This window comes from Grammomys surdaster, unplaced genomic scaffold (assembly GCF_004785775.1).
Source record: "Grammomys surdaster isolate TR1022 unplaced genomic scaffold, NIH_TR_1.0 125704, whole genome shotgun sequence".
Classification (NCBI taxonomy): domain Eukaryota; kingdom Metazoa; phylum Chordata; class Mammalia; order Rodentia; family Muridae; genus Grammomys; species Grammomys surdaster.
Window position 1 is genome coordinate 2110135 of NW_021620539.1, and position 19957 is coordinate 2130091.

The following is a 19957-nucleotide window of genomic DNA, read 5'->3' on the forward strand; positions in this document are numbered from 1 at the left end:
CCAAGAGACTGCCACAATGGTGAGGTGATAGTCTAGTTCAGGACCTGGAGAGCATTTATTTTGTGGGGTTTGAGTCACTGTAATATCATGATACCCAGGGAAGGACAGATTCAGAAACAAACAAACAAACAAACAAACAAACAAGGCAGATCAGCATTCATGCTTTGAAGTGCTGAGAAGACACACACACACAAACACTTGTGTGCAAGCACACATATATACTAGGTAAATTTTATTTTTAAAAGACATATCTACCAGCAGAAGTATAAGATATGGAAAAGGGCACAAAATACAGTTTTTTAAAAAGCGAAATATAAAACTGTTATACCATGAGCTAATTACAGTAGATATAAGCAAATAATGTTTTAAAATTGTGAATATTCACAGTTTCTTTCCCTGCTCCACCCTACCCCGTGGAGAGTAATACTGACTTGGATATCCTCACTGGATAGCCCTGAACTTCAGTCTCAGCACGGGAGGGGGAAGCTATGTGACTAATGCCGTTTTCTAGATGCAGGAGGTAGAGTATAGCAAAGTTGAACCAAGAACCAGTAGAAATAAGGCAAAGAGGAGCAGCCGAGAGAAGGAGAGAAAAGATCCCAGCCGAGAAAGGGTTAGATGCTGGGTAAAATTGAGGAAGTGGATAGGGTTTACAGCTTCAGGACATGGATTAGCTATTTGTTAATGTTTTCAGGAGACTCAGGTAAGGATTGAGACGGTTTTCAAGTATTTTTGGTACCTGGTTGCATGGAACTCTGAAATTACCTACTCACGCATATGTACAAGGAACAAAGTGAAAGGGATAAGCCAAAATATTAGACATGGTTGATTCTGCACTGATGCTTTTATGAACGCTTTGAATAAAAACCTGCTATTCATGAGGATAAGGCCTAGCATAGGGATGTAGTCCTATCTGCTCAGGAAGCTGAGGCAGAGGACTGCCCCAGCCCAGACTGGGCAAATATAATCAGTCTTCAACTCAAGGACAAATGGGGAAAATGAGAGGTGGTGGTATTTCTTTCTTTTTCCTTTCTTCTTTCTTTCTTCCTTCTTCCTTTTTTTGTTTTGTTCTGATGTGTTTTGTTAGGGTCTCATTATATACCCCAGAATGGACTTAAACTCAAAATCATGCTTTCTCAGCCTCCTGAATACAAGGTAAACTATAGTTAGGGAAGACATCCTTACACAGGATGAAGGAGTTAATAGGGGGTAAATTGGATGTGAGGGATAAATTATTTTCTTAAATGTCTGTCAGGACTGGGTTTACAGTATACATTTAGAATGAATGAGACTCAGGTTCATTCTGCAAAGAAGAGGAGGAGGATGAGGAAGAGGAAGAGGAGGAAGAAGAAGAGGAAGAGGGTAGGGGAGACAATGGCACCTGATTGTAAAGAAAGAGTTGATAAAAGAAGGAGGAAGTCCTAAAGCATTCTTGGAGGAAAGAGACTGTCACTATGGCAAGATCTGGAGAGTTGGACAAGTTCGACAGCAAAGGTTCTGGGAGGATTGACTGTTTGGCAGCATTTCTGATAATTTGAATGTTCTGGGACAGAAGGAATTCTATGATGTGACCTTTAATTAATTTGGAAATAATTCCCACATGGTCCAAATCATACTAGTTGAAAACCAAGTGATACTTCCCCTAGCCCAAGTTTTAACTGTGTCAAGCATCTGACAATCAAAAGTTAGGGATCGTAATAAGAAAAATTAAGACTAGAAGACTGACTTCTAAAAAGGACTGCTGACTCAAAATGTGAGTTGGAATCTGTAAACTTGAACTGGATTTAGATTTGCTCATGAAATTCTGAGATTTCACACATTAGGGGAAAAGACATGATAAACAAAATTAAGCATACTTTTTATATGAGATATCAATGGACTTGACTAACATCCAAAGGCTGAATTTAAGAACACCAAAGAGGTCCCATTAATTCTGAGATGCGGGATCAAAGATAAACTAAAGAAGGTGAAGGCTGTGGTGTGACAGTCCCCAGTCTTCTGTGAAGTATCAAGGATGATTGTCAAGACCATCTATCCCATGATGCTCTCTGTTGGACTGGGGTTAGATTAGAGGCAGTATTAAGCACTTCTTGAATCGTCAAAGTCTCAAAGATCTTTAATGCAGGAAGTTGGTGAAGCTACTGAAGTATTAAATTTGGGCTTTGACAGGTAAAGACACAGCTATCATAGAGGCTTCAGCCAGCAAGGGCTGTCAGAAAGAAACCTAAATATAATTTTCCCAGACTTCCTTCAAGGGAGCCTGGAGTACATATTTGGAAAAGGTTATGAAGGGGAAGTGATGAATGCAGAATGCTGTGGTTAATTAATGAAGCGTAAAATTGGAAAGAGATATTAACTTGTCAAGGAGTAAATGAAGACAAAAGGCTAGATATGTACAAGAATACCCAGAGTGTATTTCAGGCAAGGGAAGCAGATGGCAGGTGACACAGGTCAAGATGACGGTTGGCTGATATTTCTATGACTCTGGTGTCACAAAGGTACTGTGGAGTTTTGAGGCACATCTCTCCCAGTGTGTGAGCAGAGGAGACACTAGAGGAGAAGGCTGTTTGGTCACTGGCTGCCATATACAAAGTGTTCAAGGAATGCAAAGCAAGGACAAGGTAACAAGTTCAAGAAGGAAAAAAAAAAAACACAATGTCAAGCCAGGTGTGATGGTGGCACAAGCCTTTAATCTCAGCACTTGGGAGGCAGAGGCAGGAAGATCTCTGAGTTCAAAGCCAGCCTGGTCTACAGAGTGAGTTCCAAGACAACCAGGGCTACACAAAGAAACCTTGTCTCAAAAACAAAACAAAACAGAAAAACAAAGAAGAGAAAGGAAAGCAACAGTGTGGTGTTAGAATGGAAAACCTAGGAGAGGTGGGGAGTCAAGTCAGTTGGGGGGTCTACTAGGAAGTGGGGGTCAAGTTCCAACACAGCTGTTCTGGTTTCTTGCCGTTGACTCAAACTTTTAAACATAGTAGCCGGAATTTCTTTGTAAAATGTATGCTAACTAGTTATGAAATAATGATTTAGCATATGTAGCTGAAATTCACATGATTCTTGCTTAGGACGAAAGGCATCCACTTTCGATTTTACTAATTCCTACATCAGTTGAGGTTTTAGAATTTAAATACTTGTAAAGGAAGACAAGGCCAGGTGTGGTGGCACCTGCCTATACCCTTAGCATTTGAGAGGCAGGGGCAGTAGAATCATGAGTTTAAAGTCATCCTGAGAGAAACACACACACACACACACACACACACACACACACACACAGAGAGAGAGAGAGAGAGAGAGAGAGAGAGAGAGAGAGAGAGAGAGAGAGAGAAGAGGAGAGGAGAGAGAGGGAGAGAGGGAGGGAGGGAGGGAGAGGCAGAGACAGACAGAGACAGACAGAGACAGACAGAGACAGACAGAGACAGAGAAACAGAAACAGAGAGAAGGTAGGGAGAGAGAAGGGGGATTAAACTAGAAGAATTCTATTGATATAAGGTTAATTTTAAAATTCTGATATATTCCAATTTTAATGACAGAGGCCAAGGTGGTAAGAAATACAGAAGTTAACAGAATTTAATTCAGAACCAATAAAGTAACCAATAAAAACCATGACTTAAATCTAATCACAGTGATGATCAGGGCCACAGAACCCTATCTTACACATCAATTTTTGTAACCTCAACCAATCCAAGCACGACCACAGCTTTTGGACTGTCCTTCTATCTCTGGACTTTCTCATTCAGTGTCATATTTGACCTCCCCATCTGTAGCCAGTGAAATGCATTTCTTCCCCTATGTTTATTAAGGAATACCTTCAGCTCTCCTATCCAGGCTGCAGGTGATTATGGGAACTTGTCCCAGAACCTCGCCTCTTGTTTTTATGGCTAGCACCTGTTATAGATCAGTAAACATTGTATGGCAGAGATCTGTTAGTCTCTACAATTGTGGTTTCACAGATTCTATAACACGTGACCTGTACTTCAAAATAACCTTAAGAAGAGATGTAATCACATGAAGCTAAGTGCAGCACCGTAGTCATGGAAACAACAGGTAGTAAGAGTCAGTTCCCAAGTACCTTATACCTCATGCTTGCAGAAAAGTTGCACTATATATTTTTCTTAAAGGTTGGATTTAAAACCTACTCTGCTTCGAATAAAGTCATATGGAAAAGGTAACAGTCCACCGATGCACACACTACTACAGATCAGACTATGATGACCCACTGAAATTTGGATGATGAAGCTGCCGAATGTGAGGACCCTGAAGCTCCCGGCTCACCCATTTACCACAAGTTATGTGACTATTCACAGACACACTGCTCCAGTCTTCCCAGAAAAAGAGCCCTGTAAGCCTTCATTTAGCCTAGCTCGGTGGTTTTCTCAATTTAGTTTACGTAGGAACTTCATTTTGTGGGTAGCATACACAGAGCCATATATCCTATACTTTGTAGGTGATTAAAGAGATTTTCGGGGATAATTTCATTTGTGCTTAAATTTCCCCACATTTGGTCATTTTATAGCCGCTTTGTTCCTTTGTGTGAAAGGAGATTTGGCGCTATTAGAGAAAACTGTCAGAACTATAATTGAGGATTTCCTGTGCCACCTGAATAAAGAATTGGAAAACTCTCTGTGGGCCAAATACCCTCTCAATCCTCCCACACTGGCATATAATAAGCACCACATTGGCATTTATAAAACCCATAGGTGCCATGCTTCCTATTTTCCTGGAGAAAATAGAGTCCTGTTGCTAAGCAGACGGGCAACTTGGGGAGAGAACTAGAGATTCTGAAATTTAACTCTAGGGGCTCAGTAAGAGAAACCCCCATAGTGACGCTTAGGCAGGCTAGATAAAGCGACTATCTCAGAATCAAGGTCAGACTCAACCCTGTTTCTTCCTTTCACAGGGAGGGGCCGAAAAGCCCTTATCTGACTGGGAAACCATCTTGCCCAAGCAATGCCTCGATGTCATCAAAGGAAAGGTTGACTCTGGAGAAAGGGAAGAACTAAGAGTCATTGTCCGGAGTGTAGCACCCTGAGGCTACCTGGGAGAGTTTATCTATATGCAATGAAGCTGCTCATCACGCTTCCGCTTCCGGTAACTTGTGATGCCGATTTCTAAGCAACCTGTTGGTTGTCAAGTAATTACTCTGCCAGGACTCCTCCCTCCACACCAACGCTAGTCAATTTGCTGCCCTTTCTCTTGACCTCGGTCTCTTCCTGGCTCATGGTTTTGCTTTGCCCATGTCACTCATTTAGAGGTCAAACAGGATCTCAGAGAACTAGCACAGATTTCTATGGCTCTTTGTCAGATAAATGGGAAGATGAAAACATGAGAATGTTCTGCCTAGTTAATTCTCAATTGTTAGAGACAAGGGGGAAAGCATCACTGTGTTATAAAAATATATATATATATACATATATATATATATCCTTAATTTACTTGAGTATAAATTCAGAGGCTCACAGGGAGTGCCACAGCCTGTAAGTGACTGCATCAGGATGGCGTATCAGAGTCATCGTTTTTTCCTATTACCTGCCAGGGACCTTGTAAGCATGTTTACACCCACTCTTCTGAACCATTTCTAACACGGCAAGGCTCACATTTTATAAATGAGGCATCGTGGCTCGAGGACAGCTGGTAGGTAGTAAGGCCAGGGATGCAAACCCAGGCCTGTTTTTTTTCTCTGTAGGATATCACACCTGGGAGCAGAGGCCTGTACCTAAACTCAGAGACAAAGGAAACACTCCAGCTTTTCCTTTGAAGAATCCTGTCCATTATAGTATTGGGTTATTGAAACAAACTGAGAGTTTAAGTATGCGGATTGGATATACCTGTGTGGGACAGTGAACCGTGCCACTACACTGAAGAACTGATAAGGTAGTAGCAAAATTCAGAACGCTGCTACAACTCATAACTGAGAATGGCAGGAGTTCGAACTAGCTCTTGATCAGGTTCCTGACCTAGAGCACATGACCATGACACCCCACTAAGAGGACATGACAACTGGCCATATAGTATAGAGAGAGCCTAGAGTTCTCCATGCTAATGAGGTATCTAGGGGCCCTGCCCGAGTATAGCCAATGGAATCCTTTCCTAGACATCCCTTCCTGCAAAAGGTGTTTAATCTCTGGTTCAACCTGAGTAGGTGATATGTATCTGCCGTGAATGAACAAACAAGGACTGTCTCCTTCGTTAAGGACCTATGGAGAGGCCAGGAGGCCTTGCCTAAGTCTCTGGCAGAAGGTCCCTCCACACTCTTGGCACTCACCCTGAGGTAAGCCTTGTTTCTCACCCCTGGCTTATCTCAGGTCTGCAGCTCCCACTGCCTTGTTTCCAGCTCTTCCAGGTTTCCAGCAGACCTGGATGCCCAGGAGGATGGGGGCCCTTGTTCTTAACTCTTCACAGTTCTCAGCGATGTCTGGGTGCCTTGGAGTTTGAGAACCACAGTTCCGTTCCAACCCCTCCTGTTTCTCACTTGGAGAGACATCTTAGACTGCGCTTCACCTCCCCAAGCCATGTGTTGGTGTCCTACAAGCCTGACACTCCAGCAGCCAAGAAGGATGTGACAGAGGCCCGTCACCATAAGACTTTACAGACAATTCTCTCATTCCTATACCAGATATCCACCAGAAGTCTCTCTTTAAGGATGTCAGTATTGAAGGTGTTTTCTACATTCAGTGAATAAAAACCTATGTACAGACAAGTTTGGCCAGCTCAGAACTAACTTTGAACCACATCGCTGCCTATCTACATGGTGTTAAACAAAACAAAGAAAATAAGAATATGCTTTGCCTTCCTTGTTATCTCTCTCTCTCTCTCTCTCTCTCTCTCTCTCTCTCTCTCTCTGACACACACACACACACACACACACACACACAGAGAGTCACGCACAATCAATCAATGCATTTCAAGATCCCTACTCAAATATGAGTCACAAACAGATATTTCAGCACTCTAAAAAACATTCTAAGTTGTCAATAACTTTGGCCCCAGTAGAAGCACTTCTGTTGAAGGCGCTGAATACATTGTGTGTCTCAGTATAGGGAGGCAGGTTACCTGATTAGGATCAGGGCCAACTTCATCCCAGTTGTGAACAACGTGGGCTTGGTCAATGGACTCAAAGGGCTTGTGAGAAACTGAAGGGAGAATCCTATACAGCCAGCTAGAGAGAACAAGAAAAACAGAAAGACACAGCTTTAGGTAATGTTCTGAGGGACACAGACTGGCTCTGGAGGTATCATCAAGAAGTCACCCAATAACCATCTGTGGGCTTGGATGTGAGAGGCAACAACATAGCACTTCTCAGTAATCATCTCCTGGCTGTAATTGGTCTTCTCATTCCTTCCATGACACCCATTGCTCTTCAGGTTGAGGCTCTGGTTCCTACCTATTCACATATTGCCAAAAACCAAAGGCTTGCCTTCCCTAACACTGGAAGGGAAAAGGAAGCACCATGAGGAATATGTACATGGAGATCCACAGAAAAACATCACAGGACGCTAATTCTTGCCTTCCATGTCAGGACAGCACATCCTAGATCGCCTGAGAGCTTATAAGGAGTGCCTTTGTTATTTGTTAAAAATACAAATCAACTTTCTCCTATAAAATGACAAAGTGATTTATAACAATGGAGAAATAATTCCATAAATTCAGACACTCCTGGAGGTGATTGATCAATTCTTCCACAACTTTTTCTATGCTATTAGAGGTCCAGCGCTTAACAGTTCTCTCATACATTTCTTCAGATATCTCCAGTGTACATATAAGCAAAACTGGCACACTGTCAGCCTACTGTCTTTTCCCATTAGTGATGAAGGAGGGAATGCATCACGTATTCCCCAGTCAAGGGCGGTATTATAATTTCACTTTTTAGAAATGTATTTATTTGTTTTTAATTTTCTGCATGAGTGTGGTGTATATGTGCGATGTGTCAGCATGTATGTGTGCATAGGTATGCATGTCTGTATGCATTTGGAGAAGGACATTGGTGTCTTACTCTATTAGTCTTCATCTTGTGCCCTTGAGCACAGAGTCTCTTGCTGAATCTGGAGCTAGGCTGGCAGTTAGAAAGCTCTGGCAATCCTCCTATCTCTGTGCTCCACAGATGTGTGCAGCCATACTGGCTTTTTCTGTAGGGGATGGGAATTCGAACTCAGGTCCTCATGCTTGCACTGCAGACGCTTTTGCCCACCTAGCCATCTCTCAAGCTCCAATTACTTTAGTCCTAAAAGTGAAAAATAGAATCAATTTTTTAATGTGTCCTTTATTTTGAATCAGGTTGAATAAGTTGTGCTTATTTATTAGTCATTTGTAATTTTTCTATAAATTACTTGTATAGTCCCATATTGATTTCAGTTGGGTTTTATTTGGTCTTTTTGGCATTAATTGTGAGAACTTTTAGAATTTTCAGTTCTCTAGCATGTAGTTATAAAGGTATATGCCCATGCTTTAATGTAGTACATTTATGGTTTACATCAGCTTTTCTTTTCTTTGTTAAGCTTTGCTGTCTGTATACGTCAAGGCCTCAGCCACAGGTCTTTTTTCTAGGATCAGATATGCCTCAAGAAAGGGAAAAAGACTCTGCTGAGGCAATCTTGAAGATGAGAAGAATACCGTGTCTCTCTCACCAAATCTTTCCAAGGGTTGACAGGATGAGGAGGGATAAGGACCCTTCTGTGATAATGAAAGACCTATGTGCTCAACAGGCTCCAGTCGAATGCAAGAGTGAAATTTTCTTGGCTAGACACTGAGTGTCTGAGCCATAAATAGGCTAGATTTGTTCCGTGCTTGTCTGATTCCTCTAGCTCCTGATACAATGACTTCAGACCCTGGGCTCACTAAATCCTTTCAACTCCCAAGAATCTGTGGGCTGAGCACTTATGTATGTCTTAGCATTGGCTGTACGATTCAACATCCCAGACCAGTTCTCTTCATCTTTATCTCCTAGGGTTGTAGGACTGCAAGTCACCTACCAAAGACACCTGGCACATAGTAGGCACTCACTTACTGGACAATTATTGAACTGCTCTCTCTTAATCATCTGGGTTTTTATCATAACCTAAACGTTTTCACATCTGCTGTCTCAAGAGATAGGTGGCACCTCTACTAATTTTAGTTCTCCTAGTGCTCTGGGGCAGTGAGTAGTGTCTAGCTGAGAACTCCAGGCTGACCTGCCCATAGCTGACTGCTCCTAGGGACAGGACATACTTTACTGCCAAAGGTCTGAGTGTTTTTAGAAAACTCTTGTGTGTACCTTTAGGGAGTTGTAAGCAGATGGGTGAGCCATGCCTAGTGTCCCTTATTTTTCAACTGAGTTTATAAAACTCCCCAGGCTATACTACATTGCCCTGGACAGAGATTTAATTCTGATGCAGGGAATGTTGCCAGCTCCTTAATGAAATGCCAACAGCTCCTTTTCAGCCTCCTGGAACAGAGCTCAGCTCCTGCTGGCTGAAGATACTGCTGAATAATGGGGGCAGGCAGCAGATTCCAGAGATCAGGTGGCCTGTATGTAGATGGACCACAGAATCCAAGATCATGGAGGCCAGGTTGTCATACATTAGGATAGACAGGGATTGTTTGTAGGTTACCTTATCTGGTCTAGAGGAAGAGATTAAATAACAGTAGAAGCAACCTCTGATTGTCTGTCTGATTTTGTTTGGTGTCTTGTTTGCTTGGTTGGTTTGGTGATTTGAGACACGGTACCTAGTCCAGGTTGGTCTCTGGTTCTTTATTCTCCTACTTCAGCCTTCCAAGTACTGGGATTACAGGTATTCACCACAATAACCAGTTTAATCCTTGCTTTTTTGACAAATATAAGAGATTGTATCACTTCCCCCATTCCTTCACCTACATTGTCTCTCAGGATCCAATTGACAAAGGAAGGAGATCTGAAAGGATAGACACTGTGTTCAGTACCATACAACTGTAGAAGAAGGAACAGGGGCTTAATGATAGGGGCCTGCTGTCTGCAGAGTGCAATCGGTTGATTATGAAGGGAAGCAAGGTTTAGCACCTACGTGGATCTTTGTGCTGTTGTGTTCACTGGCCCATCTGCTTCTCAGGAAATCTCAGTCCGTGGAGGAGATAAACCCTCTTCCTCCTTCTATCTAGGCAGTATAAGGCCCACTCCAACTCTCCCTCAAACCTCCCAAGTCAGCCACATCATTCTTTGTACATACCTGACCTGAAATCCCTACAATTAGATGTGATTAATCAAATTACAACACTTAACTGCCTCCCGGGTCTTCAGTGCCTGCATCCAACCCACTCCACTGAAGCGGATTAGAGAGCAAGTTCACTGAGGTAGCTTGTAGGATTAGAACAAGCACAGGGCATGCCGCACTGTGCTGATGACTGTGCTGGTTTCCAGGAAAGGCAAATTCCAAAGAGGAAAATCCTTATTAATTTGAACCACAAGGGGCCATACTACATGACCTTTTAAACACTTCAGCTTGGATTATCAGTTTTCATTCGAAGAACATAATGCTTCTTAGTCAGCCAGGACAAATGTCTGAATCTCCTCTGACTATAATTTGAAACTATACAATCCTTAGAGGAGAGTCAGACTGTGGGAAACATTTCCCGTGGCATTCTAGAGAACCTTTGTCGTGGAACTAGACTTCTATGCTTTTTGCCCCTGTACAGCTGTTCCCTAGCTTTCCTCTGCCAATCACTCACTGGGAACAAGCCTGGATGCCCCTGATGTGGCTCAGAATGCAGCTCACAAGGAGGACCTTGGGGAGACTGTGGCTGGGGTACAGTTCCCATAGACTGTAAGTTGTAACTGATCGCGTTATATACCTTCTCTTATTGGTGTTCCGTGGACAAGTGAAGGCCGATCCCGAGAGCTGCTCCGCGTAGAGGTTGTAGGGGCAGACCTGAGGATTATTCTAAAACAAAGGAGGCAACACATGGCATCATTGCAATGCACAAAGAATCCTATCTTCCCATCAACCAGTACAGTGGGGGGAGATCTTGGCCTGAATAGGGGAGGCTCTGGACCACTACATGTTACTATCCCTAACCCATGTACAGTTGGAATACCTTTATGGCTTACCCCAATTAGAGGAGTGATACAGGCTTATTGTGGAAAATTTATAATGTATATGACAGCCCATTACCTCACCAACCAAAGAAACTCAGTATTAATGTCTGTAGACTTCTCTCTGTTCTTACCTCAAAAAAAAAAAAAAAAAAAAAAAGAGAGATGCTATGAGACACATCAGCCTGTAACAACCAGGAATTACACTATGTCATGAGCATTTCTTTTTATTTTGTTTTGGAAAAAGTCTTGGTAGACACCTCAGCCTGCTCTCAAATTTGAGAGCTTCCTGTTTCTGCCTCCTGAGTGCAGGGATTACTGATGTATGCCACTTTGCCAAGTCTATAAGTACTTTTCACACCATGAAATAACAACTGAAAAGTTTTGAAACTAAACCCGTTTACTGTAGTTTTAACTACATCAATTGTGCATATATTTCTCAAGAAACTTAGTTTCTCATCATAGCTCCCAGACCTCCTAGGAAAAAAATCCTAGACTTGGCGTATATCCTGGAAGCCTTGGAGTTAACCTCACTAATTCAGGTTGGGTCCTTTGCTGTGGCTAATTGCCAATGTAAATCCAGTTTTAATATTTTTGTTGCTATTATGCTGTAGCTCCATTGTCCTAATGATCTTGGAAACGGGACAGATCACCTGCTAAATTTGAAGAGCTGTACTGGGAGGAGTTATTGGGCCTATAGATGTGTCTTCTAGGTCTACAGTTTGGAGCACACCAAATGTTCTCTTCATTCTTACCTGTCCTTTTGGCAGGGAACCTGGACAGCGAGGGTCCTCTGAAGCACACTCGTTCCCAAATCCAGAAAGGTACTACATGTGACAGAGACACAAATTTCCTTGTTACTAAGCTGTACTTATTTGTGTAGGTGTGTGTGCACGCTTGTGTTCACATATACATGTTCACATGTGTGGGGTGAATATTTGGGGTATCTGGAAGATCACAGTGATGTTGAGTATCTTCCTTAATTGCTCTTCGCCTTCTGAACTGGAGGCTTATCACTAGGCTGGCTAACCAGTTTGCTCTGGGACTCTCTGACTCTACCTCTTCCAAACTGGTGCTTTCTGAGGATCCAAACTCTGGTCCTCACATGTGAGCTACAAGTGATCAACCGATCAACCTGCTGAGCCAAATCTCCAGCCCTTTCTAGGATTTAAAGAGCATTTTTACAACATTGGCATTCTACAAAGGCAAAAATATCTGTATGTAATATCTGCTATGTCTTGGCTGGCAAACCATTTAAGAAATAATTATGTGTTGTGTGCATTTTAAAAATTTGCAGTTAAACCAAAGGAATGCTGGGTATTTCACAGACTTTTCTTTTTTTCGTATATATATATATATATATAATTTTTTTTTCAAATTGTAATTTATACTCATTCACACAGGGGTTATAAACACAAAAGGGCAGGACGTGGGGAAGGGGATGACACTGGAGCGTGGGTGTTCAGGGGGAACACAGATATTTTTCAGAACAGGGTATCGGCTGGGTGAGGGTTCAGGGGACAGGTCACTATGACTCTGCCTATGATTCACTTGTCCTTATCTAAGTAGGTAGTGTCTGCCAAGGCTACCTATTTACAAGGTCTATGACTACTCAGGCTGGTAAATTGTCCCAAAAACTGCCAGTTTACAATAGCTTATAGCCATCTGTTTCAGTGTTTATCCACAGAGACCCAAGATTTGGTGTTAGTATACATGTATGACAGGCCTATTGCTGATTTTAGGCCTATGGCTGATTTTAGGCCTTCAGTGTGTAAGCAGGGCTGCCCCTGACATCTCCTCCCTTCTCTAAGTATAGAAGGGCTGTGGCGAATCTAATCTTGTGAAGTCGGGGATAGAGGCCTGACCTCCAGTAATTGAAGGGGACCTTGTAATGGCTCCAGTCCCTGTTGTTGTCCAGTGAGGCATGAGGGCCATGCCCGTCCCGATGTCTTTTTCCTGGAGAGGGGATACTTTTGACATCAACCCCTATGCAGTCAGGCTTTTCACAGACTTTTCTACCCTTAACTGTTGTTTGGTTTTAGAACTTGCTTTAATGATCCCATTTCAAGAATAAGCTCTTTAGTTTCAGTTCTATCTGGAAATTTCTGGGACGGAGATGGCTTGGGCATCATTTTGACTCCAAATCAGCAGTAACTTGCTGGCTGTACACTGTAACTCCTTTTCCTCTGCACACCCTAAAACAAAGAAATAAACAAGAAACCAAAACCCCAAACTGGAAGGAGGTATGGGGATTTAAAATGACAGGAACATGTTTGTTAGAAAACTACTTCCACAGGGGCCAACATCATCTGCGTTATCTATAGTGTGTGTGTGTGTGTGTGTGTGTGTGTGTGTGTGCATGTGTGTAATATGTGTGTGTGTATGTATGTGATGTGTATGTGTGATGTGTGTATTTGCATCTGTCTGAATACAAGAAAAGAAGGGTTAAGGACAGACAGAGAGGCTTTCAGGAGATGTTGCAGCCTAGAATCTTTTCAGAACAATGCAATGAGCCTACTATGATTGTCATCTCTTAGGTTTATAACACAGAGGGGAACTTAAGTGTCTCAATGAGGTAACTTACAGGGATTCCCTGACATTTTTAAAACTCCTATGGTAAAGACTGTTTTATCGATGGTAATTGGTAAAGATCTCAGTGTTTGGGTTAACAGTCTACAGACCAATGCACTAGGGACCATGTAACTGCTGGTTCGAATGAAGTCAACCCTGTTTCTTGGAAAATGAGTGCACAGCTGACATCTATATGCTGGCCTACAAAACTGTGAGAGCCACGGAGGCTCTGTTCTTCAGTTGCTCCAAGCTTTAGATGTATCAGAATCCCATTAGTCTCCTTGAACATCTTGATTCCCTCTCTGGAAACCTCTTTATGAAATGCTTGCGTGAAATCATGCTTATAATCCTTTGGGCGACTTGAGGATGAGCGACAGATTCCATAACATCTTGACCCAGTTACTGCTCATCCACTGTGACCCAAGACTCAGTCCTGTAATGCTTAGCACACCTGACTGTCACCTGACTGTCCTGGGTCTGTCACTGTCTCCCTTCTTTATCCTTCTACGTTTCTTGAAGTTTGGGTCTATGCCAGTTTTATTTACCTCTGTGTGCCCTGTGTCTTGGCCCATGGAAGCTATTCAGTGAGCATCTGTTGGGGGTTTCTCACACAGGACCAGTCCTCAAGAGTGCATGATTGCCATGGTGAGCGGGACTTGACCTCCCTTTGCTCTAACTTAAACAGGAGTTGATTTTAGCCTAGGATAGGAGAGCGCAGCCTTACTGGGTGAGTGAAATACCACCATATGAGCACAGTTCTTTAAGAGATATAAGAAGGATGGGTGTGGGTGGAGGGTAGGCCCTTCAAAGTTCTTGGCAGCACCGGGAAGAATGAGCTGGATGTAACGGACTTGGATGTGTGAGCGATGATCAGGCCAGCAGTGTCTATATTTGGAAAGAATATGAAATGTTATGACCTAGAAAGCAATGGGAGTGAAATTATTCATTTGCCATCAGACACAGCTTTTGGGGGTGGGGGAGGGTGTTGCTGGGGGTTGAACTTGAGGCCTCATATGCATATGTGCTTTGCCACTGAGCTATATCTCTCAACCCCCACGTGTGTGTGTGTTTTTTAAATCTCTCTGAAAATTTATCAGAACCCCCCCTCCCCCAACCAAGTTCTATTATAATGAGATTTGTTCCAAGCTGCATGCAGTTTGGAATTATAGCTTTGGGGTAATGGCAGAGACCATCCACTACCCCGAACCTCCACTGAGTACAATTTTCTTCTCTCAAAATGAGCCTCATGCTCACCACCAACAGGACTGAATTCAAGCTGCTGAGAATCAGTAATGACCTCAAATTATCTTCAGTTCTGTGAACAGAATTGTAGATCAGCCGGTGACAGAAGCCGCGGAGGATGACAGAGCCCTCTCTTTGTTGGGCTTTGGCTTTGTTCCTATCTGCAGGGAGGAAGGGAGGTTTGAGAGCTGCCCAGGCCAGCCGAGCTTTCTGGCAGGCAGGGGTGGATTTACTGATTAACCTTCCCTGCTCTTTGGAACCGCTAGCCTCTGAACAGAGGTTAAAGGCGCGTTGAAAACGAGGAAAACGAAGAGTTAGTGATTCTGAAGCATTTGATCAAGGCTGTGCTCCAAGGAAAAAGGGAAAGAATACAGAAAGAACAGCTGTGGATTGGGAAGGCAGCCACCCAGAACTCTGAGGGAAAGAGGGGAAAAGGGAGGAAGGGAGGGTGGGGCAGAGCAATTTTGAATCCCCCCCCTACACACACACACCTCATGGAAGTGCACTAGCTTAAAAAAGCAGGTGGAAGTTGCTGAGTCACCATTAGCTGGTTGGTCTTCCTAACCCTCCAGGAGCAAAATTAGAGAGGCGTTTGTGAGAGCCTTTAGATGAGGCTTCACAGCGGAGGGAGCTGTGTTTTTGCAGCTGCTGTCTCAAGGCTTCGAGTCCAAGGACAGACTCTGAACTCTGCGTTTATCAACTGTGAAAACCCAAGCGCTGCACTCCAGCTGCCTCGGGCTTATGTAAAGATGTACCTTCTGAAAAAAAAAAAGATAAAAAGAAAGAAAGAAAGAAAGAAAGAAAGAAAGAAAGAAAGAACGAACCTGACATTAAGCGAGCATGTGTATGTTTCCTTCAGCTCAGATTCCTGAATAATTTGATGCTATGTAAAAAATACGATCTTCTTTCTTTCCAAGAGAGTCATATGCATACTTGTTAAATGAAAGAATACATTTCAGGGGCCCACGTGACTCGCGTACATTCATTTCTTTAGCAGCTCACTGGCACACAGCTTTTCCATTCTCACCTGGTCCCCAGGACATGATTTACTTAGCAGAGTCATTTAAAGGGGCACTTCCTTCTGAGTAACACCTGATGAGGGAGGACATGGGGCAGGTACCTTGATTCCTTTTTACTGGGTGTTATGGAAATAGAGACAAGTCTGGGGGGAGAGAGGGAGAGGAGAGGAGAGGAGAGGAGAGGAGAGGAGAGGAGAGGAGAGGAGAGGAGAGGAGAGGAGAGGAGAGGAGAGGAGAGGAGAGGAGAGGAGAGGAGAGGAGAGGCACGCCTAGGGCTCCTCTTTGGTTTTTGTTTGTTTTGTTTTTTAAACTGTGAAAGGATCCAGGTCTTCTGCTAACCAGGTTGTTAGGGAAACTTGCAGGTTGCTGTTATAGGCTGAGCCCGTCTGGAATGATTATTGTGTCTTATTTTTTAAATCTTGACATCAAGAGGCAGGCTTTTGAATGGCCTAGAACTTTAAAACCCCAACCTCCTGACAAACAGTCCTCAAAGTGCTTAGGTAACAATGAACCAGGAGCCAAGTGGGTGGCTCAGCCTTTGATCTCTGTACTTGGGAGGTGCGAGAAGATGAGGTCCTGTGGTCCATTCCTCTCTACATAATGAGCTCAAGGTCACCCTGGGCTACCTAAGACAAAAAATGAGAGGAAGGGAACAGAGAAGGGACTTGAGGCTCACAACTGTTAGGAAAAGGAGACAAAGCAGAGATTAAGCTTGCCAGAGGCTAAGAGGTAAATTAGTGACCGTAAAACAAGTTCCTAGTCCTTCCTCTCCCAAAGCAAACAAAAGCTAAAAGGTAAATTCATGGTCAAAAGATGTAGTTAGCTGTCTCATCTCAAATACCTTCCCCGAGTGTGGGGCTGCACAGAACAGCCTTTGAGTGCCAAGTTTAGAAAGAATCCTGTCACAGCTAATTCTATCTTCCTGGGTTGGCCTGAAGAGGTAGAGCAGACGTTTATTTCCCCTGGAGGCTCAAGTCACAGGGTCAAAAGGCAGTTTTCGAGCCCATCTCAATCAGAACCTGACCAGAGGCAGCCAGTTCCTCCTTCCCTTTGGTCTCTGTCACCTTGTTACTCTGTCTTCTTTGGTCTCCATTCTTTGGAAAGGAGTCTAAGGAAGCCTCTCCCTAACCTCTGGCTGCCTCACCCAAGGCTTGAGGTAGTTTTCCAGTTGTTTTAACATAACTTGGAATGAACTTGGAAATGTGAGCAGATATATTCCTTTTGCAGATAGGAATACATAAGCAGCTTTGGGGATGGCGAGATTCCAGATTATTTGAGTGTTCTCTAAATGTAATCTCACATGTTTTGTTAGGACAGAGGTAGAAGGTAACCTACAGAGATCTGAGCAATACACTTTGAAGATAAAGGAGGGGCTGTGAGCCAAGGAATGTGAACTCTCTAGAAGCTGAAGCCAGAGGAATCTTCTTCAGAGCCCCCAGACAAGCTCAACCATGCTGACACTTTGAGGCTGGCCCGGTGGGACTGATTTCAGATATCCATTCTCCCAAATGCAGAACAAGTGTGGTGTTTTAACTCAGTAAGTTTATGGCAATTTGGTGTAGCCCAACAGGAAACTATAGGTCAGTGGACTCTTTCACTGCACGAATCATTTCAGACCCAACCTAGAGAGTCAAGTGTCTGCTGGTAGGGCCTGAAGTCTGCATGTGAAACCAGCTTTGCGTTTGAGGAATGGTCAAATGGAAGTGACGGAGCAGTACATAATGTAGCAAATCCACCTTAAACATCATGAGACTGTTTCAGCTTCTGACTTTTCTTTCTCTAGCTGTGATTTTATGTGATTTCACTCGAGGTTTTGGTTGACATCATTTCCACTCCACTGAAAAGATGGGGGAAATGAGAGAAACATTTTAAATTAAGTTTTATAATGTTTATTGATTGGAATGGGTCTGCTTTAATCTGGCTCGCTATGTTTAGATTTCTGACCTCTGAGATAACCTTTCCTTATGGAGATTAGACAGCAGGCTGGGCAAGCCTTTGAAACTGAGAACAAAGGCCAGCAGCATGCCATTTGCATGTGGTGGCGTTTGCATAATAAGTTGCTTAAAATTGCAGCAGGACAGGATTTTAGATATGATTTATTTATAAATGGTAAGGATGTTTCCGCCCTTGATGAACTTCCTCTTAGGATTTTCATCAGAAAAAAAACCAAACAACCTCTTATGAATTCTCCTTCCTCTCCCCATTATCTATACCCACTTCCCCCTGAATTCTCATCTGTATTTTGGTCCCCTCTTGGGCACCTCCATTCATACAACAGCTCCAAGTTAGCTCAAATACTACTAGGTTACAGGGATTCACAGATCTTTCTGCGTATTTTGCATCTCTGCACAAGGTATTTCCTCTGGTCTAATCCTTTGTCACTTCACCCAGGAAAAGCTTCTTTTGAGATGTTTCTCCCTTCCCAGGCTGTGTTGACTAGTATGTCACAAACTAACTCTGAATGAGGGCTGACACTAAATCTGGGGTGAAGACAAAGGAGTTAAGCACCTTTATTAATTAGAGGCCTGCTGGATTTATTGTCCCCACTTTGATTGAAAGGCTTCCTGGCCATGTTCAATTCCTGCATTCCAGGAAGAGGTTTAGGGAGCCTGTCCTACTAGGCTCGAGCCAGTGTGCCATGGTGTTCTAGTTCTGGTCGCATGCATTGAGCTAAGCAGTAGGAAGCGTTTTAGACACTGGGAACACAGTTCTTTCCCTAGCCCAAAGGCCCAACTTAGCAGGTGCCACCGACCCTCTCTGGGGGCCCTGCATTTCAAACTCTTGACTTATACAGTCTCCAGCATGTACTAGCAAGGACCTTGGACGAGTCCCTTTGTCTCTATGAACCTTTCTTTCTTTATTAGTTTAAAATTAAAAAAAAATGACACCTACCCCCTAGGTTTAGAGTGCTAATGCACCCTTAAAACACCTAGCACATGTAGCGCAAGACCTACTAATTCTTCTCAAAGGCACACTAAAATTAAAAGTACTGTCCAAAGCTGAGTCTGAACTACCAAATGGCTAAGTAGATGAAGCACACTGAACTGGCTGGCATGAAGCAGTCCAGGAAGGTGCAGCCACAAGAATGACAGAGAGCAATGGGCAAGGAGACACAGGGAGAAATGCATACATCCATTCAGAAAGTGAGCTCTTAACAGGTGCTCAGATCCACGCAACAATATTAGGAGTTAGCAAAGGCAAGGATGCTACTGCTTTTTGTCACCTCTTGCTTGTCAATTCAGCTCAGTCACATCTATGAACATAATCGTGGCGCAGCATCTGAATGTGGGGTTTAGACCGAGCCCCTTCAAGTATATGTGTGTGTGTGTGTGTCTGTTTGTGTGTGTCCGTGTGGTGGGGGAGTGTTTGAGCCCTTCAAGTGTGTGTGTGTTGTGAGGTATGTATGTGTGCTTGTGTACACATGCACATGAGCACACAGAAGCCGTAAGGCTAGAATAGGGTGTCAGAGCCCCTGGAACTGGAGTGTGAACTGCTGAATGGGTTTTGGGAATTGAACTCAGGTCCTCTGGAAGAGCAGAGAGTACTTTTAACTACTAAACCATCTCTATTGCCCCAACCCACAAGTCTTTTTCATCTCTGACACCAAGAAACATCATACATATTAGCTGAAGATCAATAGACCTGTTAGACATCTCTTCTCTCCAGTTCTTCCATCCTCCCTTACTTTCTCTCCATTTCTTTTCTTTTTTTTTTCTAGTGTTGGAGTTTGATATATCATCCAGGTTAAGTGACCCCCTCCCCTCCCCTGCTTCCAGGCATACTCTACTCTCTTAATCCAAATCCAGCCAGATGGTTTCTTACCTTTAACTCTGCCATTTTCCTACTGCTGGAAGGAACCCCGGGCCAAAGAGCTTATGAGTTACCAAGGTTTCAGTGTATCTTTAAAACTACTCTCTGGGTGTTGTTGTTTTTTACAAGCTCCCCGTGTCTCCTTGGTCAGCAGGTCACTCAGGGCAGAGTTGCTTAACTGACATACTAGTCAGAAAATCCAACGTGCTCACATCTGAAATTCTTGCACAACTTTCTCTCTCTCTCTCTCTCTCTCTCTCTCTCTCTCTCTCTC

The 19957-nt window shown here is 43.3% G+C and overlaps 1 protein-coding gene across 1 annotated transcript in view; it reads right to left on the reverse strand.

Moving 5' to 3' along the window:
* Hgd (homogentisate 1,2-dioxygenase) overlaps positions 1–19874 on the reverse strand; it is a 48009-nt gene extending 28135 nt beyond the window's left edge. Inside the window, exons 1-4 of the mRNA XM_028788166.1 lie at positions 19696–19874; positions 11797–11868; positions 10801–10889; positions 7054–7159 (exon numbers count right to left, since the gene is read on the reverse strand). Of these exons, the coding sequence (XP_028643999.1) occupies positions 7054–7159; positions 10801–10889; positions 11797–11868; positions 19696–19710 (282 nt within the window). The 5' untranslated portion in view covers positions 19711–19874. The remainder of the gene's footprint in view (positions 1–7053; positions 7160–10800; positions 10890–11796; positions 11869–19695) is intronic.
* Between the last annotated feature and the right edge of the window lie 83 nt (positions 19875–19957).